The sequence below is a fragment of the Cibotium barometz genome, chromosome 52 (assembly GCF_041138505.1).
Source record: "Cibotium barometz isolate CiBa-2024 chromosome 52, ASM4113850v1, whole genome shotgun sequence".
In the NCBI taxonomy this organism is placed as follows: Eukaryota; Viridiplantae; Streptophyta; class Polypodiopsida; order Cyatheales; family Cibotiaceae; genus Cibotium; species Cibotium barometz.
Genome location: NC_141097.1, coordinates 14,103,265 through 14,125,273, shown reverse-complemented (window position 1 = coordinate 14,125,273; position 22,009 = coordinate 14,103,265). Strand labels below are relative to the sequence as shown.

Here is a 22,009-nt window from a genome sequence, read left to right as displayed (position 1 = left end):
AAACTAATTTCAACTACTTACATGATCAATTTGGACCCCAATTAACACATTTTTTAAAAACTTTACCTCTTGAACAAGATTAATCACCCTTAATGATAAAAATCAATCCATTAAGAGAAATTAGTCGAATTCAAGGATTTTTTATGGTTTTTAGAAATTTTTTAAATGATTAAGCTACTCCTAATGCTTGCTAATACTCTAATGCAAACAATTTCAACAAAAAACATGCAAATTAAGCTAAAATTAATGATTTTAGTTCTATGTTTAACACTAAAGAGAGCTAACATTCACTAAAAATTGCATTCTATTGCATTGTTTGATGCAATGGATGCAAAATAAGCCTAATAAAAACTATGTGCAAGCCCTAAGAACATTAAAAAACATATTAACAAACAACCAAAACAACAAATAAAGCAAAAAAACATTCTTTACAAAAGAAAAAAGAGAGCTATTTCTCACACAAAATCACACACAAATCTCCATCAAATCCACATGTTTTTCATGGGAAACCATCAATCAAGATAATGGGCAATGGGTAATGCATAGATTAGAGGAAAAACGATGGAAAAAGCTAAGGGATGGCTCCCCAGCGGTGCCAAAAATGTTATGCCTTACCCCAGGGATGGCTCCCCAGCGGTGCCAAAAATGTTATGCCTTACCCTAACCCCTCTTGAAAAACATCCAACAAGAGATTACCTGGTGAACCGCAACTATCGTGAGGATCTTTTCAATGGCCGAGCTCATTCCATTGTGCCTCTCGCGAGCATTGTCACACCGCCGCGTTGTAGTATGGATACTCATCCCTCATCTCACCTCACTTCACTCACACACACTCACTTCATTTCAATGGCCGAGCTCGTACCCTTGAGGTCTCCAAGCTCTACAACTCGTTGAGAAGCAATTCCATTGTGCCTCTCGCGAGCATTGTCACACCGCCGCGTTGTAGTATGGATACTCATCCCTCATCTCACCTCACTTCACTCACACACACTCACTAGCATGCATTAGGGAGAGAGATTAGCAATAGAAAGACTCAATTGCACAATGGGAGAGTATCTTGCATTATGAGAGAAATTCACTTATATACATGGCCATAAGTGTTCACATTCACTTAAATTGTGGTCAACCGGGCACTTTAGGCTCATAAGAGGCCTAATGCTGTTACAATTACTACTCTCATAATATATCCATGAAGTACATCACTTGGGACTTCATTCGAACTTGCCCACACGCTCTTAAAGTGAAAATTTTCATAAATACTCCGTCACACCATTACGGGCGCCCGTCCAAATTGTAGATTTGGAAACCATTCCTTCATATCTTGAATGTATGACCCTTTGGTGTATCTACCTTGACTCCTTGATGTAAGATAATGGTGGTAGTAACAGCCCTATCTTTGAATGAAGCTCCAGTGAAGAAGTGGAGTAGGACCACGATCGCAAGGTCCACTTCTTGAGGAAGTGGTCAAACCATGCAGAATCTAAGCTCCATATTCACTAACTGGATTTGTAAACAATGCCATAAATCTTGTGAAGAGAGCATTAAACTACCCTATCTTTGGGCAAAGCTTTGGTGATGAAGGAGAAAGAGCAAGATTAGGAACCTCAAAGTTTGCTCCTTGATGAATCGGTCAAACCATGTGGACACCATAATGTTTCAAACATTTGGTGTCCATCCTCATCTGGGTTTATCCAAGTTAACCACGATTAATAAGCAACCTAACAACCGTAGTTTATGGAAATTGGGACATATCTTTTTTATTATACCATTAGGCATAAATGTTCCTCAAAACACACAATAGAAAGCATACATAGTGTAAGAAAAAGTCTCACTCTCCACGCAATCTCATCATAAAAACATCTCAAAACCAAGTTTCAGTTCTTCTCCATTCGGACAAGGAAGATGGAGCACATGGAAGGGTAAAGAGCCAATATCTAGGACTACATCAAACGAAAGGGATCCATAAGGGCATTCACATAGCGTGTCCTTAGTAGTAGCAATCCTATAGCCTTAAACCCAGGTAGATAGAGGACAAGTGTCATTAGAAACTACACTAGCCCAACCCCATGGGACAAGAGATTCCATACCCTGAAAAATAGATAGATTTGCACAACCACCCCCTTACATTCCCTCACCATGTGAATATTTAGAAGACATGCCTAGGAGGTGGTGTTTGAAATGGGAAGAGGGGTTGTGAGATAAACATAACACCTAGAGGGGTGTTTGAAATGAAAAGAGGTGTTATGAAAAACATAGCACCTAGAGGCTCAAAGTTGGGCAAAACCAAGCCAACAATCCACATCTCACGGATGATGACTAATGGAACTTGAGATTCCATGAAATACCTAGAGAAGTTTGATTATGCGAGGCCATGAGATGGACTGATGATCCCATTTAATACCTAGAGAAGTTTAATTATGCAAAGCCATGGGATGGATTGATGATCCCACAAAGATCTATTCATTCAAACTTTCTCTTGAAGGTAAAGCATGCTAGTGGTTTAAGTCACTAAACCCACTTAAAAAGGCTAGCTATAAGGTCTTAAGATACACTTTCATTGTTACGTAGTGAAGCCAGATAGAGCTCCATTGCACAAATCTATAACCTCAAGTAAGAGAAGGGAGAAAGAATGTGGGATTACATTACTAGAACCAAGTAAAAGGAGGGAGAAACAATGTGGGATTACATTACTAGAACTAAGTATCTCCATATGAGATGTAATACCCACAAAAGACTGAGTGATTTATCTCTCATTGATCAATTTATGATCATTCTCAATGTGATCAGCCTCAATGTGATCATTCTCAATGTGATCAGTCTCAAGAGCATCATCTCTACAAGTTTAGAGACTGCATCTTCAATGAATGTTGTGAGAACGGGCAAGGGTGCCCAACCAGCACCAGCTAGAGTCCTAGTCAAGGACATGAGCATGGAAGAGTTGGCAAAAAATATGCTAAGCCATTTAGGCTAGAAGTGGCAGGGCTAGCCCCAATGGAAACCTCAAGGCCATCCCCAACTAGCACATCAAGCAGGAAACTCACAAGTATTTCCACAAAGAGATATGGTTGGGTGCATAGTTTATGTTGAAATCATGTATGGAGTGTCTAATGCTGAGGCCTAGGCAACAACAATGCAAAAATGTAATTACCTTAAAAGCATGGATTCTGTTAAAAACATTCCATATGATGATGTTCATTTCAACACAAAGTTTTCTCAACTTCTAAGTGATAACAAGCTAACATAATTAATTAAACTACTTGGAATCCCTAATGTAGTACAAGTGAAAGGTTTTTGGAATGCTTATGTTCTCAAAGAATTTCATTGCTAAAAGTAATGTTGGAATGCTACCAAAACATTGCAAGAATTTTGTACAACTATGTTCATCAAAAGTACTTATGACATATCCTTAATGTTTCTATACCCCTCCCCATCCCCCCTTGAGGCCCCCTCCCCTTAACTTAAATTTAACATTTAGTATTCACTTAAATACATGGCCCCCTCCCCTTAATGTTTCTATACCCCCTCCCCCTCCCCTTAACTTAAATTTAACATTTAGTATTCACTCATTCATCATGCCAATGCCCTGGGAGAACCATGACACAACCCAATGTTGGTACCAACAAGGAAACCCAATAGGGTGTACTCCAACCACCACAATGGATGCACAAGGTAACCATATTGGCTTTGCTAGACCCATAAGTCACTCCTCAATAGGCATAAGCTCTAGTGCCTACCTATCAAAACCCCTTATCTTGTAAGTATAGACCTCCCTAGAGTTGCTATATCTACCTCCAGTACTACCACCTCAACTAGTTCCTCCAAGAACAACACTAGTACAACAGTACTCATCACTGACCCCCTATCTGTAGAGAGATAAAAACCCAAGAATAAGAGAGCTATGAATCTTATGACCCAACAATATCAGTATATTAAATAGTAGGCACCCATAAACTATGGTGCTCTGTTTGAATCCATAGTGCAATAAACAACAAGATACCTATGGTACATAGGCCACTAATGGAGTGATTTTGATGCAAAGGCCCACACTGTATTACGAAGGGCCCTCTCATAAAAAAGACCCTTCCCCCAAGTGCTCTGAGTACTCCAAATCCCATGCTAAACCCCAATGTGATTCTTTATGGAGGCACATGTTATAAATGTAGATTCGACCATGCTTACAAGGATTGTCCCAGTTGATAATAATCAACCCAGTGGTAGAAGCATCTGCTATAGCACTTTAACAAGATTTTACTTGTTGAGCATATAAGGAGGACTTATTCATATAGTCCCCATTAATGCCATCACACAAGGCTCCAAGCCAAGAGGAGGGCAGCATTCAAAAGAACATCCAAGGCTTTCAAGAATTAGAAAACCCAAGTTTCAAGAATTAGAAAACCCAAGTTTCAACCTTGAAGAGTAAGAAGCAACAAAAGAGCATAAAGGTGCAAGCCATGAAGGCTATATTAGCCCCTAAAACAGGATAATAAACCAAAACCAAAGATCCAAAAGAAGAAAACCTTAAAGATTGCATGGACACATAATGCATAAATAGTTTTTAAGGATAATAACGTTATAAATATGTTAAGACAAGAGATCCGAAGCTGTCTCCCTTGCAGAGACAACCATCAATATCTTGCACAAACTCACTGTTCCCAAGAAAAACGAACCCATAGACTATGAAAACCCTCCAAAGAAACTCAAGGAGTACCCTAACCCTATGCTAGAGAAAAAGAGAATGATGCAAGACCAAGAGCTTGTGAGGAATGTACAAATTTAACTAGAGCAAGTGGTCGAGTAAGAACCACTGACCCCACCTGAGCATATATTAGACCCTATCTTTCCACTCATAGACCTTCCTAGCACATAAGTCAGCAGAGTTTTTTATTATTTACACTTAGTGTGTGAACAAGCTCTAGTGTTGAGCTATTTTTGTAAAAGTGGAAAAGCAAGCCCAATTTTGTCCACAACTATTAATAGCTCCTTGGGCTATTTATTGAATAAGAATTCTCAAAATACTCATGTCGTGGGTGAAGTGGAGTTGGGTGAAGTAGAGATACACGCATGAGGGGAGAGATTGCACCCAATCTTGTCTTGATGGTGATGATGTTCTCTCTCTCTTTTTATGCTCTTACATATCAACTTGATACAAGTCTATACTTTAATCTTGATGTATTTGTGAGTTTTTAATTATTTCTTCAAGAAGTACTTAGGTCCCGTGTTAGTGGTATGAGAGCTTGGGTCTAGGAAGATAGAGGCAAGAATTGAAAGGTTGATGGTTAATTCAAAGGTTTGAAGAGTTACAATCTATTGTCCAAAAAGGACAAAGGCCAAGAGATAAAAGGGGTGGCAAACCACTTTGCAAAAAACCACTAAGCCACTTCTCTCTTGAAAAATGGTTTTCCCAAATTCATAGCCTCACATAGATCTAGCCATATGGATGAAATCATCTCTTGAAGGAGTTTTGAGCCCCATAATCGAATTGCTAAACCACTTCAATGACAGGTAATCCATAATGGATGGTGTTCAATCTTCTACAAATCAATTTGTGGAGAAATCACTTGCAGGCATTTATTTCTTTTTTGGAATTAAAATGAGATTATTATTTTTAAGGCTTCAAATTGGTTTCTCTCTTTTTCTCCCCACGGTGGGGGCAGTGCGAATTTCACTTCTTCTTTTTTCCCCCTCCACGACAGCTACAGCCAACAACGTAAATTTTTCCCTCCTCTCTATTGTGTAGCCGAGTTCTGATAGAGAACATTGCTTTTTCTTTTTTTAAAGCTTTGTAATCTTTGCTAAGAAGCTTAATATTATAAGGTTAAGGTCTCAAAATTAAAGCTTCATAATATAACTTTATAAAGCTTATCTTAAAACCATTCAAGAATCTCAAAGAGGAAGAAGGAGTTTGCACAAAGGAAAAATTTAGATTTTACAGGGATGCAAAATTTTTTAGAAAGGCCTTCTTCTCTTTTTCAAAAAATTGGAAGCCTCTTGCAATAAAATTTTCAGCATCGAGAAATTATTATCCTGGTTATCTTCTTCGACATTTTTTTTCGATTCTTTTGAAGACTTCTTCAATGAGTTATTATTTAGATTTATTGTCGACATCAAAGTGTTATTGGATTTTTATTCTTATTGTTCATTGGACACCATCAACTTCGAGGGCTTCAACAAGGCTTCTTTCAAATATACGAGAGTCAGATAAGCTTGTTATTTTTTCTATTTTATTTCCGCACTTTCATATTATTTTGCTTCATTCTTCTACAATGGCAACCTATCCTCTACCCCCAACCATTCAAGAACAACTTCAGTCACTTCAAAATTAGATTCTTGTTAAGAAGAAGTTGAGGATGGACTTAGAAGACAAGTTATCCCGCAAAAAGAGGCATAATGCTAGTGCTACATCTTCAGATTCCAATGGTGATCAAATTTAGAGAACCATACAAGCTACTCTTTGAGCTCAAGAGTCTACAAAAGAGAAGATTAGCTGCAAAGCTTTAACTTTCCAAAATTTTGATGGTGAGAAGAATGCTCGCACCATACTTGCTTGGCTCAGTCAACTAGATGATTATTTTTCGAGAGAGAAATTCTCTGAGAAGGACAAAATCAAATGTACTACCAATCACTCGGTGGACAATGCAGCATTATGGTGGAACGTCAATAGAACCAACAAGCGCAAACCAAAATCTTGAGAGAGATTTCAGAAACTCATCAAGAAAGATTTCCTATCTTTGCAATATAAAGCTAAGGCTCGACAACGATGATCTATATTCAGACAGCTTGAGAGAGAGAATATATTAGCTTATGTGGATAGGTTTTGGCAAACTTTATTACAAATACAAGTAATCGAGAAGGCTTGTACTAAGGATCATAGAAGAAAATTCATAGTAGGTTCAATCAGAGGTGAATATGTTGCGACCGCATTATCTTAGCTCGGCTATTTCATTAGCCTTGAATTGTAAAAAGAAAAATGATTTTCCTAAGAAACCAAATGACACCTCAAACCTTAAAAGCAACATTTTTGAAGCCTAAAACCTCTCCAAAATCATTTGTTACATCCCTTAATGACCATAATACAAGTATTGACACCAAGGTAGATGATGCACAAAAAGTTCATACACATGATTCAAAGAAGTGTTACAGATGTAACGAGATTGGGTATACCCTTTTTAATAATGATGTATGCGACATCCTACTTCTTTGATTCAAATCAAAGAAACTTGTTCAAGTGTTACTAAGGTAGCAAGTCAATCCTAAGGTGGACATCAATGTTACGTGTATTGACATTATAAGTTGTTGTAGTGGTAAGTGCATATAATATATTACGTGTATTGATATGCACTTACCACTGTAACTTTTTGTAGTACTAGGAAAATAAACTATGCGCACACACCAAGAGACATATAAAGAGACAAGCAATGAAGAATGTGTTCCTGGTAGCTCTCCACCTTGTGCAAGTTCCTCCTATAATGTAAAGATAAAGTGAAAGAGATTGACTTTAACCACAAAGCCACACTTAGGAAACATACATACTTAAAATGGGGCCATACTTTAAAATAACGTAAAAGAACTGTGTAACAATTAAATTTAAAATAGTTGATTCTCTCATAAAAGAAATGAGTGTAACAATTATAATTTAAAATAGTTGACTCTCTTTGGCCAAACACTAGGTGGAAACTAAACATCAACTAACGACGTAGGAAAGTCATGAAGAGCATAGCATATCTCTATTTTTAAAAATTCATTTAGACCACAAAATGAGAAGGGCACTTTCATTTTGAAGGGTGTGCACGATTATAATTAGCATGAAGGCTCGTGTGATGACAAGGCTATAACTTAAGCATGGCTGGTGAAATTCTAGATGAGAGTGTAATTCCAAAAGTGTGGTGTTTGAAATAACAAGGTAATAGAGCTAGGTAGTGTGCTAACCTACAACCTTTGTCAAGTTGTAGAATAAAAACACCAAAATCAAAATGTTCGTAATAATCTATACAAGTGTTGTCTCCTACAACAACATACATATGAAAGTACAAAGGGATGTTTTCTCCCCCCACATTTTATGTGTCTTTAAATTACCATCATGGGAGGTTTCTAGTCCATAGATAAAGGGGGATGTGTAGGTGGCTCTCTGTGTCTCCTCATTCCCTTCTTCTAGACTTCATGGGATGACAAGGGTTGTGAATCATGGACCACATCACTTGAACATCCTCATAGCCACATGCTTGCACATCTTGGTATAGCTTCTCAAATGTCCCAACTGCCCATGGACAAGGCAAAATAAATGATATATATATATATATTAAGCATTGAAGGCAATTGAGATAACTAAAATCAAAAAATATCTTTCAAAATAGATATGGAGGAAATTAATAAGAAAATCAAAGCAATGTTAAAAGCATTTGATCCCAATCAAAGCAATGTAAAAAGAGCATTGATCCCAATCACAAGGGCCACAACACAAAGTCATCAAAATCTAATAGAATCAACATGAAAACTTGAAGGAGAGGTTGCAACATTATTGGAAGCAATTATAAGCATAGGATTAATGCAAACTTGAAGGAGAGGTTACAACATAATTAGTTAAGCATAGGATTAATCCAAACTTGAAGGAGAGGTTACAACATAATTGGAAGCAGTTAAGCATAGGATTAATGCAAACTTGAAGGAGAGGTTACAACATAATTGGAAGCAATTAAGCATAGGATTAATGCAAACTTGGCCCAATTGTTAGCATCTAGAAAAAATTCAAGGCAGGTAACAAATAATTATCTGATTGAATATATTCTAAACATTGATTAGGCAAAGCGATGCACAGAAGAAACGTTTCCCGAAGGGGAAAAGAAAAGGAGAGAACACAAACCTCTGCTGCGGCGGAAGAGACGGCCCAAAGAGGAACGCCAAAGCCTGCGGAAGGGGGCTGTGAGGCTATGGAGGAAGCCCATGATTGGAGAAAGCCAGAAGAACTGGCAAACAACGAAACAAAAGAGAGAACAATCGCCTCACGGAAGGCCTAGTGTGAACACACACCCGCCTACGAATAATTCTAAAGCAGCCCAATAGCCCACGTGTCCGGCCTGCTGCCCAGCTCTCCTTTTCACACGCCTTACCCTACTTTTGACCTCACCCTCAACTACCCTTTCTTCTTCTCTGGCCTAGTTAGTGTTGACCTCCCAACTATTCTTTTGAAGTGCCCTTTCTTTCTTTTAGGAGCTTGTGTGCGTGTTTGCTTTCATGCCGCCGTCACAGCTAGCAGGTTTTGAACCCAGCACCTCTTGCATGGGAATTCAACACCTTATCGCTCGGCTCTATCTTTCAAAGTTCCCTTTCCACTACTTTTTTCAAGCTTTCATCTCAAAAGACGGGGGATGGGCTCGGGATTAGGGAAGGTGGCCCTCATCCATGAGGACTCGTCGGTCGGGGAGATCTTCCCCTTCTTTCAGGGTGTGAGCTCAAAAGATGGACATCCAACTAGCGCCCAATCTCACTAAAGCTCGTTTGCGTTGCCATTTGCAAAGATCTCTCAGGACAAAGGGGCAAAGTTTAGTGCTTGAAAAAGTTATTTCTCCCAACTAGTCAAAATAAAGTCATTGCTTAAAAGTAACCTAGATTTAGCACTTTTAATAAAATGTAGAGCATATGATGTCACTATAACTAAAATGCGTACTATTTGAAACTAAAGGCAATGCCAAATTTCAATCACTACAAGCTCTTTTTTTAAAGCATTGTCTTTTGTTTTACCAAAAAAAGTGTGTGATGTTACCCAAGTGCACATGAGACTCACAAGAGACCATTTTTGAACTATGTAAGATTCTTCCCCCTGCCCCTGCAGTTTCTCCTCCTGTAATCAATCCCCTTTTCAGAATAATAACAGATCTTGTTTCTATCTGTTTTGGCCTAGAGAGAGAAAATATCCTAGAGAGATAATTCAGTTTCTAGATATTTTTGGATGAAAAAATATCTCTTCTTATTAAAATAAATTTTCCCGAAACGGAAGTTCAAAAAGAATTTCAGAAGGTGCATTAGAAATAAATTACAATCTGTTCAAAAGGCCTTAGCCTAAGGGTCCAGATTTTCTAAAAATTTTGGATTAAGGTTCCTATGGACCAATAAGATTAATCCAAATGTAGAGAGGAGATAAATTGAAGAATAAAAGAAAAATCTCCCAAAAATGAGTAAATACTTACATAAGATGAAGAGTTGACTAAAGACAAGGTTTATTAGTTAAAAAAGAAGAGATATTTAGAGGAAATGATGCATTTTTTTACCCCTGTGTGGGAAATTCCCCTCATGAAGGAGGTGTCTATTTCACATATGTGGATGAGTTTTAAACTCTCAAATAATGAGATATTTCATCTCTTCTCTCTCCTATTTCAACTAGAACCAAAAAGTAAGCTAAATTGACCTAAAAATGGTCAAAAAGTGACCAAACTGATCTGAAAAATTCTAGAATCAGTTTGCTTAGTTAGAAGCTCACTTTTTCCTATAAATAGAAGCCTCCCCCTTTGTAAAAGTTTAATAGTGTTTTGTGCACTGTTACTCTACTCAAGCTAAACTGACCTAAAAATAGTCAAAAAGTGACCAAACTCATCTGAAAAATTCTAGAATCAGTTTGCTTAGTTAAAGGCTCACTTTTTCCTATAAATAGAAGCCTCCCCCTTTGTAAAAGTTTAATAGTGTTTTATGCACTGTTACTCTACTCCTTCCCAGAGCCAAAAACATTGAATTCATTGATAATTCACTTGTTTTTGACTATTTCCTCTACAAAGACTTGGGGGCCACTCTTGATCCAAGCAAGAGTAGAACCCTCAATCCATCAAGCCAAAGGATAGCTCACAAAACTCCATGTAAGTTAGAAATTCTCCTTTTTCTAATTCTATTCTATGGTTTATGATTTCTTGCTTCTTTTAAATTAAAATTGGATGTTATGCCTTGATGGAAATGCTTCTCCCTTCTCTTCATTGAATTCACCCCTTCTTTATCCAAGATGTGTAATCAATCAAATAGAGTTAAACTTTTCGTATTGTTCGCTCTTAAAAAAATGAGAATTGATTAGATTAGAGTGTTAAATTCATCTTGGGTTAAATTCTAAGTAGAATTAGAATTCATCTTGTCAAGCCACATCGCTTTGTGGTCCCTCGGTCTTGAAACTTCATAAGGAACTGTCTTTGTCTTCGGCCAGAGCAATGCTTGAAGCGGTGCAAAAGGATCTATTCTGGAACCATCACTTCAGCTTCATCAATTATATCTAGTTCCGTTTCGTCTTTCACTTCTGAAGGGATTGGACCTGTATATGGTTTTAGCCAACTGACATGGAACACATCATGCATAGTCCAACTCGGAGGTAGCTTCTACTTCATTGAAACCTCATTAATCTTTCTCTGGATGGGAATTTCAATCTTTGCTTCATGATCCGAAGATAAACCCAATCTCCTTCCGAGAACTTTATATCCCTTCGATCTTTGTTGGCCTGTCACGTGTAGGCCTCCTGTGCTTTAGCCAACCTGTCTTTCACTGACTCCAAAATCTCTTGGTAAGACTCCGTCATTCTGTTTGCTTCAGGTATTGAAGACGAGGTTTTGGTCAATAGCAATTGGAATGGTCTTCCAAACACTGCTTCATATGGAGTCCTGCCAATAGTTGAAGAAAAGGAATCATTCAAAACAGCTTGAACTAAAGGCAAATACGATTCTCACTTACCTTGCTGATCGTGTGTGAGAAAATAATATTTTTCCCAGCCCTAAAAAGAGCATTTTTTGGGTATTTTATGATTTATTTGAGGTTTTTTTTCCTGGCTGCTATCTGGCCACTACCCGGGACAGCAGCCTACTCTCTACTACAGGCCACCATGGGACAACAGCCCTGTCTGCTATCATCTGCATTTTACTTCAGCATACATCAGCGTTTTACTTCAGCAGTCATCAACGTTTTACTTCAGCAGTCATCAACATTTTACATCTGCACTTACATTAGGCTTACATCAGCACTGACATCAGCGTTTATCATCAGCCTTACATCAGGACATCTGTGCTTACATCAGTGTTTACATCATGGGATCATATGTGCTTACATCAGCACATCAGCGTTTTCTCCACAGCTCATGGGACAGCAGCCCCCTCTACTATACATAGAGCATATCAGCGTTTTTGCCTCAGCTCTCACCATCGGGACAACGACCCACTCTCTACTACATTGGGACGGCAGCCCACTCTTTGCTTAGCTTCACCATTGACATCACATCAAGTACGCAGCTCCCGTGTCACTAGAGCTTGCACCACTCAGGACGGCAGCGCTCTCTGCTCTTTAGCACTCTTCAGGTACGCAGCAGCACCCTTGTCATCAGAGCCTGCACCCTTCAGGTACATAGCACCCGTGTCACCAGAGCTTACACCCTTCGGGTCTTGCAACACCCTTGTCATCAGAGCTCACACCACCACCACCACTCGGAGCGACGGCCCTCTCTGCTTCTACCACCTCAGCTACAGTAGCACCCTTGTCATCAGAGCCTGCATCACCTCATCTTCTGCTGCCAGTACCACCTCAGAGTGCCTCTGCATCCACCGACGCGAACCTTCGACACCGACCACCACTCGGAGTGCTTTGCCTCACATCGACGCGAGCCTTCATCATCAACCGTGCTTCAGCTCCGACATCATCGCTGCTTCTGCACTAGTCTTTTCTACTTGTAACCTCACACCTGAGGGCTCTTGTACATATTTGCACTCACCCTTATATATATATTCACTCACATATTTCATGTTGTGTGGTTTTGTTCTGATCTCTCGTACATCTGGTCCTTTCATCCTTTTTCCCTCACATGGTATAAGAGCTATCGTGAGCAAAGGGATTGAAGACCTCGAGAGCGCACAGCATGGATTGTCTAACCGCACTTCCGGAGGACCAATTTCTCTAAACAGAAGTTGATTCTCCAAACTCTGATATGGACCACACAGGAAATGGGACTTCTTACTCAGCGCCGAGCGGAGAGTCTTGTTCAAGATCTTACTTTGGGAGGCGATCAACCCATGTACATCCACTCATCCTCACCACCTTTCCCATCACGATCGCCCTTTATCAAATTTTGTTTCCAGACTGTAGGACCCTGGCATCCATTTTCTTCTCTCATGGTCCCCTTTTAGGCCTGAGAGGGGGTGTAAGAAAACAATATTATTCCTAGACCTAAAAAGGGTATTTTTCTAGGTATTTTATGATTTATTTGGGGTTTTTTTGTCTTGGTTGTTGGCTTGCACCTTTTAGGCTAACCGACCAACAAAACCCCCCTTGTTAGAAGTCATCTCCTGTCTTTCTGTAGACACCAGGGCCTTTGTTGTGGGTGTGCCCACCCTTGTAGGTGTTCTCATTTTTCCTCACTCCCCGTATTTTTCCCCCATTTTTCCCATTTTTCCTGTGGCTTGGGAGGCAGCCCTGAGGTGGCAGGATGTCCTTGTTTGTAGCCAACTGCATCAGTCCTCTTAGTGGTGCTGGCCGACTGTATGTGGACAAGTCGTGGACCTTCTTGGTGCTGGACGACACCCCTATGAGCTGGCCGACTGGTGATTACAGTCGTGGGTACTTCTAGAGTCCTGTTGACTGCCTATAGCAGGCCGATTGTTGTTTGGGGCCATATAAAATGGCCCCACACCCCCTTGCCATGTGTATCATATTCGAGATCTTCTTTGTGTATATAGAGCAGAGTTACACGCCTCTATATCTCTCTCTCTCTCTCTCTCTCGTGCTGTTTTTTTGCATTGCGTTTGCTCTCGTGTTCCCAAATTTGGTCATCATCTTCGCTGCGTATTCTAACATGGGATTTGTGTGAGTAAGAGGGGGACTGTTGTGTTGCTGATTGGTGGACTGTTCGGGACTGTTCGAGAAGAGGAGATGCAAGGGGACGGCGGGCTGATTTGCTGAACAGCCACTTGTGCAGGTGTAAGTTCTTCTTTGTTCCCACCCAACCACCCTTTTTCAGAGTACATCCCCGCAATGGCAGATTTGTTAGAGATGGCCAAGAGGCATGCGAAGATCCCTACACTCCCCACGTTCTCGGTGGACCGTCAGTTGGACGGGAACAACTACGGCATGTGGAAGGTTATGATGGAATCTATTCTAGAGTCTTACAACCTCGCTGATTTCATCGTCGTTGGGGTTCCACGGCCGGAGGTAGAGGAAGGGGAGTTATCGTTGATCCGAAAGGACCGAGAGGCACAGGCACAGTTGTGGGTCGTGTCAACGCCAGGGTCCGTTCATTTATCTTCCTCAACTGCACACCGCACGTAATCAATCATGTAAAGTGTATGACGCCAGCCAGAGGTGCATGGCAGCATTTGGCTTCTCTTTACAACAGGGTATCGCCCATGAAGAGGATTTTCTTGGAAGTACAGATTCGGGTTATGAGCCCTGCAAAGTCGTCGACGATGCGGGAGCATATTAACAAGCTGCAGGCTCTTCAGCAAGAAGTTCTTCAGGTTGGGAAGGAGATATCATCAGAGGACATGGTCATAACATTGCTGTCGCACTTGCCCTCTCAGTACTCAGCATTTTACTTGTCTTTGATTACCAGTGGCAGGCTCAGCACCATCACGTGGGAGGAGCTTATGCCCATGGTCTTGGACCAAGAGGAACGATTCACAAACCCTCCGACGCTGACCGCGAGAAACTAAAGGCAGAGAGGACCTGTAATGATTGTGGCGAGAAAGGCCACTATTGGAGGCAGTGTCCCAAGCGGAAGACCGGGAAGGGTGAAGATTCCTCAGCAGCAATCATGAAGACTCCGGCTTTTGTGCACTTGGAGGTGATGGACACCGATGTTTCATTTTTTTCAGGTAGGGAGGAGGTTGGAGGACTCTCCGCTACGGATACTCGGGAGTGGATTCTAGACAGTGGTGCTTCCAGGCACATGACTCCTTCCCACTCAGATTTACAGGATCTCTGCAAGTATTCTGGTCACATTCTTACTGGGGATACATGTTCCGTCACTTGGTTTTCATCTGTTGTCAGTGCATCAGGTTTGCAAGACTCGCGTACGGGTGGAATTTTATGAGCATTTTGTTGCTCTCCGGGACAAAGCAACAGGCCAGGTGGTTTGGGAAGGCGGAGTGGAGAATGGAGTTTACAAGCTTTCAGCACTCTCTCTCCCAGGTCCTCAGGTTTGTGATGAGTGGCAGTCTGGTAATGGCCACTTAAGTGTGGATACGCTACAGGTGCAGGCTTTCCGGGACCAGATGGTGGATAGCTTGCCAGTTGATGGCAGCAGTTGGCAGGAACTTTCTAGTACTGATGTTGGTGGTTCTTGTGTTCGTCAGTCAGAGGAAACTGAACAGGTAAGTTATGCTCTGATGTCTCGTAGTATTCGGGACAAAGAAATTCCTGTAGATGAGGATGTTCTTTCCACGGGAACCTCTCGAAAAGCCAGGCAGGTGGCAGTTGATTACTTGCAGAAGGAGGTGGATTCTCCACGCTTTGTGGTTCCGGATTCAGAGGGGGTGGTTGGCAGGTTTCAGAAGGCCTTGCGTGGTCTTCAACAGGTTTCCAGGACTTGGCTTTCCACCGTAACAGGTGTAGATCCTTGTGAGTAGTGTGAAGCCTCTTTGACTCACAAGCAGAATGGTTCGTTGATTTGGTTGATGGACACCAGATTGGACGTGAGCTTCCTGATGAGGCAGTTGAGCTCATGGTTGCATATGACTCTTTGGGAGGCATGATTGCGTATCTTGTGGTTTCTGCGGCATGCGAAGGATCATGGACTCTTTTACACAGAAGGGGGATTGATGGATGGAGTCCGACTCCACGGTTGGAGTGACTCAGATTCGGGAGGAGATCGAGACACGAGGAGATCTACTTCAGGCCCAGGCACAATTTTATGGAGCAGTAAGAGGCACTCATCTTTTGCCTTGCATCGACAGAGGCAGAGTACCGGGCTGCTTGTGATGCTGTTTGTGAGGTGGTAAGGTTGCAGAGGTTGCATGGCAGGATTGGGCTTCCACTTGAGGAACCCACGGTCATCCAGAGGCACTTTGTTCGTGAACGCTTCGTTGCTGATGACATCTTGCTAGAGTTCTATTCGACGGAGGACAGTACGGTGGACCTCTTCACGAAGTCGCTATCTCAGGATTTGCTCAGGCGGCACCCCAGCTCCCTGTGGTTGGTTTCAGGGCCAGGAGTTGAGAGGAGAAGTCATCTCATGTCTTTCTGTAGACACCAAGGCCTTTGTTGTGGGTGTGCCCGCCCTTGTAGGTGTTGTTCTCATTTTTCCTCACTCCCCGTATTTTTCCCCCATTTTTCCCATTTTTTCAGTGGCTTGGGAGGCAGCCCTGAGGTGGCAAGATGTCCTTGTTTGTAGCCGACTGCATCAGCCCTCTTAGTGGTACTGGCTGACTGTATGTGGACAAGTCGTGGACCTTCTTGGCGCTGGCCGACACCCCTATGAGCTGGCCAACTGGTGATTACAGTCGTATCGGCTGCCTACAGCAGGCCGACTGCTGTTTGGGGGCCATATAAAATGGCCCCAGAGCCCCTTGCCATTTGTGTATCATATTCGGGATCTTCTTTGTGTATATAGAGCAGAGTTACATGCCTCTCTCTCTCTCTCTCTCTCTCTCTCTCTCTCTCTCTCTCTCGTGCTGTTTTTCTGCAGTGCGTTTGCTCTCATGTTCCCAGATTTGGTCATCATCTCCGCTGCGTATTCTGAGACCCCCCCCCTCAGTATATATAGCCTTGCCTATCTCTCATCATTTGTGTACCACTTCATTGTCATATCCGATACCATCTGGCCACTACCCAGGACAACAGCCCACTCTATACTACAGGCCACCGTGGGAGAGCAGCCCTCTCTGCTATCATCTGCGTTTTACTTCAGCATACATCAGCAATCTACTTCAGCAGTCGTCAGCGTTTTACATCAGCTTACATCTGCGCTTACATCGGCACTGACATCAGCGTTTATCATCTGCCTTACATCAGACTTACATCAGGACATATGTGCTTACATCAGCGCTTACATCTGTGCGTACATCAGCGTTTACATCATGAGATCATCCGTGCTTACATCAGCACATCAGCGTTTTCTCCACAGCTCATGGGACAGCAACCCCCTCTGCCATTGTGTCTGTGTAGGACCCTAGCATCCGTTTTTTTCTCTCATCTTCTCTCCCCTTTTTGGCCTGAGAGGGGGTGTGAGAAAATAGTATTATTCCCAGACCTAAAAAGGGTATTTTTCTTCAGCACCCTTCAAGTACGCAGCACCCTTGTCATCAGAACCTGCACCCTTCAGAGGTTGACAGGTACGCACCACCCGTGTCAGCAGAGTTTGCACCCTTCAGGTCTTGCAGGCTGCAGCACCCTTGCCATCAAAGCTCGCACCACCACCACCACCACTCGGGACGGCGGCCCTCTCTGCTCTTCATCTACCACCTCAGGTACAGTAACACCCTTGTCATCAGAGCCTGCATCACCTCATCTTCCATTGCCATTACCACCTCGGAGTGCCTGTGCATCCACCGACGCGAGCCTTTGACACCGACCACCACTCGGAGTGTTTTGCCTCACATCAATGCAAGCCTTCGTCACTCATCGACCGTGCTTCAGCTCCGACATCATCTCTGCTTCTACACTGGTCTTTTCTACTCAAAGTTACCTCACACATGAGGGCTCTTGTACATATTTGCACTCACCCTTATATATTCACTCACATATTTCATGCTGTGTGGTTTTGCTCTGATCTCTCGTACATCTGATCCTTTCGTCCTTTTTCCCTCACATCATGGACATAACAATTCAGCACATCAAAGGCCATCAGTCTGGGTGAAATGAACTGGAAAAATTCAATTTAGTACCAAAGTTATCAAACAATGCCCTCCAAAAATGACTAGTAAACGTGGCATCTCAGTCTGACACTATGGTCCTAGGGATCCCACCAATCGGATACCAATGCTAAATGAAAAAATGGGCAACATCCTCGGTGATCACATTGCCCTCCAAAAATGCCCTCCAAAAATGACTAGTAAAAGTGGCATCTCGGTCTGACACTATGGTCCTAGGGATCCTACCAATCGGATACCAATGCTAAATGAAAAAATGGGCAACATCCTCGGTGATCACATTGGCCCAGCAAGGAATAAGCATAACAAATTTGCTAAATCTATCAACAAAGTCAAGCACTGAGTATTATGCTTACCTGGACTGGGAGGCAAATTCGTGACAAAATCCATGGATATATCTTGGAAAGGTCCTTCAGGAATCGGTAAAGGCTGTAACAACCCTATCTTCTTCCCACGAGGAGCTTTCACTTTCTGACAAATGTCACACTGTTACACATATGCAAACACATCGCGCCTCATTCTATTGCCTTTCAAACTTCTCCAGAGTCAAATTCATGGCCTAGTGACCACCAGTGATGCCGTCATGGGCGTCATGGAGAAGGGGTGCCCTGAACGACTTCATGACACAAAGTCGACCTTTGTAGAAAAGCCAACTATCGTGTATCAAAAAGTGGCATGGTCTTGTGGGCCGTGGCATCCAATGCATGTTCCCACCGTGTACCGAATTTCTCGGGATCCGCGTAGCTGTGCTTCATGTCATTTAGTCCCGCACCAGCGAGGTCGAGTCTACAAGAGCAGAGGAATCACCCTCCCCTGCCTACGGCTATTGTTTTCAACTACATACCTAAGAACCCTCTTAGGGTTAAGATAACATTGAACATGAGATCCATGGCTGCAATGGAATCTGGCTAGCATCTCACCTAATGCTGCTACCCTTGCGGCTATGGTCCAGATTGCTGTGAGTTAGCTCCACCTGAACAACATGCCCTAATGTCTTGTACCACCAAGTTATTTCCCCACCTAGAGCTACTTGTGACCCCAAGGTCCAACTCCTTTACGTCTCTACTGCAAGGATTCCTTATAATTATCACAAGTAAACCCAAAGTACTCTTTCATAATGTAGTCTTAGCCCAAAGTACTCTTTTATAATGCAGTCTTGGCTATTATTAGCACCCAACCCTATTATTAGGCTTTTAGTTGTTTTTAGCCACTAGTATACTTTGCAAGGCCAATCCAGACTTCATCCTTGCTAGCCCTACGCCTCTTGGGCGAATCCTAATAGCCCCGAAGCCCAGCAAAGCCCTACTTCTAAATTTAAGTTAGCTTTTCAGCCCTAGCCCTCAGCATATTGTGACCTTGGATTAGTCCATCCCCCAACCTTGGGTCATCAACCCCTGGTTAATACTGGTCTCAACGCAATTCAGGATGTAACAATCACCCACCTTGAAGCAATGAGGAAAAACCAATGGAGCCAGCCAAGGATGGAAGTCAAGGAGAACATAAAAAACGTACATTAATATTTGTTTTAGTTTTGAAGAGTAAGTCCTCGAGGCATAAGATTTTGTGTCGTCTGTCACAAGTAACCCAATCCAATAAACAATCAAGCACGTGAGAGGTAGACTACATAAGTCATAAGGTCCTGAAAGCCCATCCCCTTCCTCTCCCCAAAAAAGAACCCTTCCCACCACCCCTTTTGTCTTACTGCTAAACTTGCAGCCTATCTGCAACCTTCCGATGCTGCACATGCTGCCCATCAAGCTTCGTAGAAAAATCCATGGCTGCTCTTGCCTTGCTGAATCTCCTGGGTAAGTGAGACTTTTCCCTTTTTAGGGCTTGTGAATCTCCACTTACTCCCCCTAACCCATCCAACATCATAAATCCCTCCTAGCTGATTCTTTAGAAATTTCCTTCTCCCCATTACTTCCTGTCCCACAAGAATGCAATCCACAATGCATTCCCCTTGTGAGGGCCTGTAAATCTATATTGCCGTAGCCCTAGCCTAGTCATGCTATCATGCATCAGCGTAGGTAGTGGATGCATGTGAAATAATCCTGTGCCAAATCACAGCACCACAGCAAGAGGTCAAAGGCCAAGATAAACAATAAATAATGAGCAGCAGGCAGGTATAAGACCAGCTAAAGAGGGACCAATGCAGCATGGGAAGAGGTCCAAGCACAACACAAGGGCAGATAAGCTGAAGGAGCACCGATATATAAGGCTCTGGAGCAAGATAGATGAAAAAAACAACCGCTCGAACAGCCTTCAACTGGGGCCTACAAAAATGAAAAGGCGGGACAGCACAGAAAGCCAAGGCACACTTTCTAGTCAAACCTCCCCCACCCCCCTCCCCACCCCCCCAAAAAAGAAGAAGAAGAAGAGTATCACACACCACTTACACAAGCACACCCATTAATCTACCTGTGCTTTTCAAAACCCTACCAGGAGCCAACTGATTAACATCAGAGCATCAAGGCTTGTACTGAAAGCTTTATTATGCATTCTTCTTCATGGGTCCTGCTAGTAATTAGGAAAAACTATTTTGATGACACTGTTGCAAAATCAACCCTACACATGGATGAATAAACTCCATAACTGGAACAAAGACCCAGATAATAGTGCTCCTGAGAATGGATTCTTACAAACGCGTACATCTTCCATAGGTCCTTTGGAGGGAAAAAAAAACTGTGGTGATGATAATGTTGCAAAAGCAGCCCTAGCTATGGATTGAAGAGCTTCTTACAGATGAGAGAGCTGGATCATCCAAAGTACCCTTGTGCATGGTGTGATTCTCCATCCAAAAGCCTGCGGGCTTCGTTCTCATCCACTCCTAATGCATGACATAGTGAAGAGGCCAGTGCTTGGTAAGTTCTGTCGTCCAGGCTGAGACCTTCAGCACGCATCTCATTTAGCAGAGAAGAGGCTCTCTGGTAGATCCCCTTGCCACAAAGCCCTCCCAGAACCAAGGCATATGTTTCTGCAGAGGGCCGCAGGCCATTGTACTTCATCTCTTGCAAGAGCTGCAGGGCCTTGTCAAGATCCCCTGTCTTGGCCACACCGCAGATCAGACTGCCGTACGTGGAATCGTTTGCCGGAAAGCCATTCGCAATCATCTCATCAAACAGATGTAAGGCCTCCATGGGATTTCCCGCCTCGCCATAGCCGTAGATGAGAATGTTGTAGGAGATCACATTGGGCGGGGGGCCGTTCTTGCGCATATGCTTGAATAGCCACTGTGCCTTGTCGAGCTGATTGTGCTGCTTGCTCACAGCCGATTGAAGGACCTGGTTGAAGTGCTGGACCGCCGGGTTGCCGCCTTTGCTGATGATGCCGTTGAAAACTTCTAGGGTTTCGTCGAGAGAGGGGGAGGCGTGGCAGTACAGGGACAGGAGGGGGTCGAGGAGGGAGGGCGGAAAGGGGACGTCCGGGTGCAGCCAGAAGGCGTGGGCATCAGAAAGGAACTGGTCAATGGAGGCGGGCTTCGGCGGAGGCAGGAGAGGGGCAAGGCGAGGTGCGAGGAGAGGGGAGGTGGAGAAATTGGGCTGGCGTAACGACCAGATTAGGGTTTGCAAAGCCAAGTGAGGGTACTGGTGAAGTTGGTCCAGCAGCGAGGCCAGGTTTTGAGCAGACGGTGCGAAGGCGGATTCTGTCAGAGCGGCGGCGGGTGGCTGATATTGGAGGAGGGTAAGGACCTGCTGGGCGGCAGGAGTGGGCGTAAGCAGATTTGAGGGCGAGGGCGAGGGCGGGGGCGGGGGCGGGGGCGAGAAGAGAGATTCTTCGGTATAGTACGGCGTCGCTGGGCTTTGCTGCCGCTGGCGCTGAGCGTATGCCAGCACCTGCCGCCGCCGCCTCACCTCCGCCAGAATCCGCCATCTCGACACGCTGCTGCCGACGTTTCTCAACATCGTCGTCGCTCACCAAATGAGTACCTTGTTTTGGCCTTGGGGCAAATATATCACCTTACCGTTTAGATTAATTACCCCCCGGCAAAACATTCTACTAAACATATTAGTAAGTAGTAATTACTATGAAAATAATGTCTCCCTATTTATGCACGCTTTTTTCTCTTTCTCAAGAGAGAATTATCAAATTTGCTCTTTGAGCCACTTCGCAAGAGAAGGGGTATTGAATTTAATACGCAAATTGTCAAACATTTGGGAATCCCATTTGGGGTTGAAGTTTTGTACAAACAGCTGACTGAT

General features: G+C 43.0%; 1 protein-coding gene across 1 annotated transcript; it reads right to left on the bottom strand.

The window, feature by feature from the left end:
* Positions 1–7,867: 7,867 nt before the first annotated feature.
* LOC147608834 (uncharacterized) lies at positions 7,868–21,741 on the bottom strand. Its single transcript, XM_086788642.1, has 2 exons — positions 20,551–21,741; positions 7,868–8,254 (listed from the first exon to the last, which is right to left on the bottom strand). The coding sequence occupies exon 1, from the start codon at positions 21,710–21,712 to the stop codon at positions 20,567–20,569; it is 1,146 nt and encodes a 381-aa protein (XP_086644768.1). The 5' UTR covers positions 21,713–21,741; the 3' UTR covers positions 7,868–8,254; positions 20,551–20,566.
* Positions 21,742–22,009: the final 268 nt, after the last annotated feature.

Excerpts from the sequence above, each read along its gene's own strand:
- LOC147608834 (XM_086788642.1), bottom strand. The coding sequence starts at position 21,712 with ATGTTGAGAAACGTCGGCAGCAGCGTGTCGAGATGGCGGATTCTGGCG.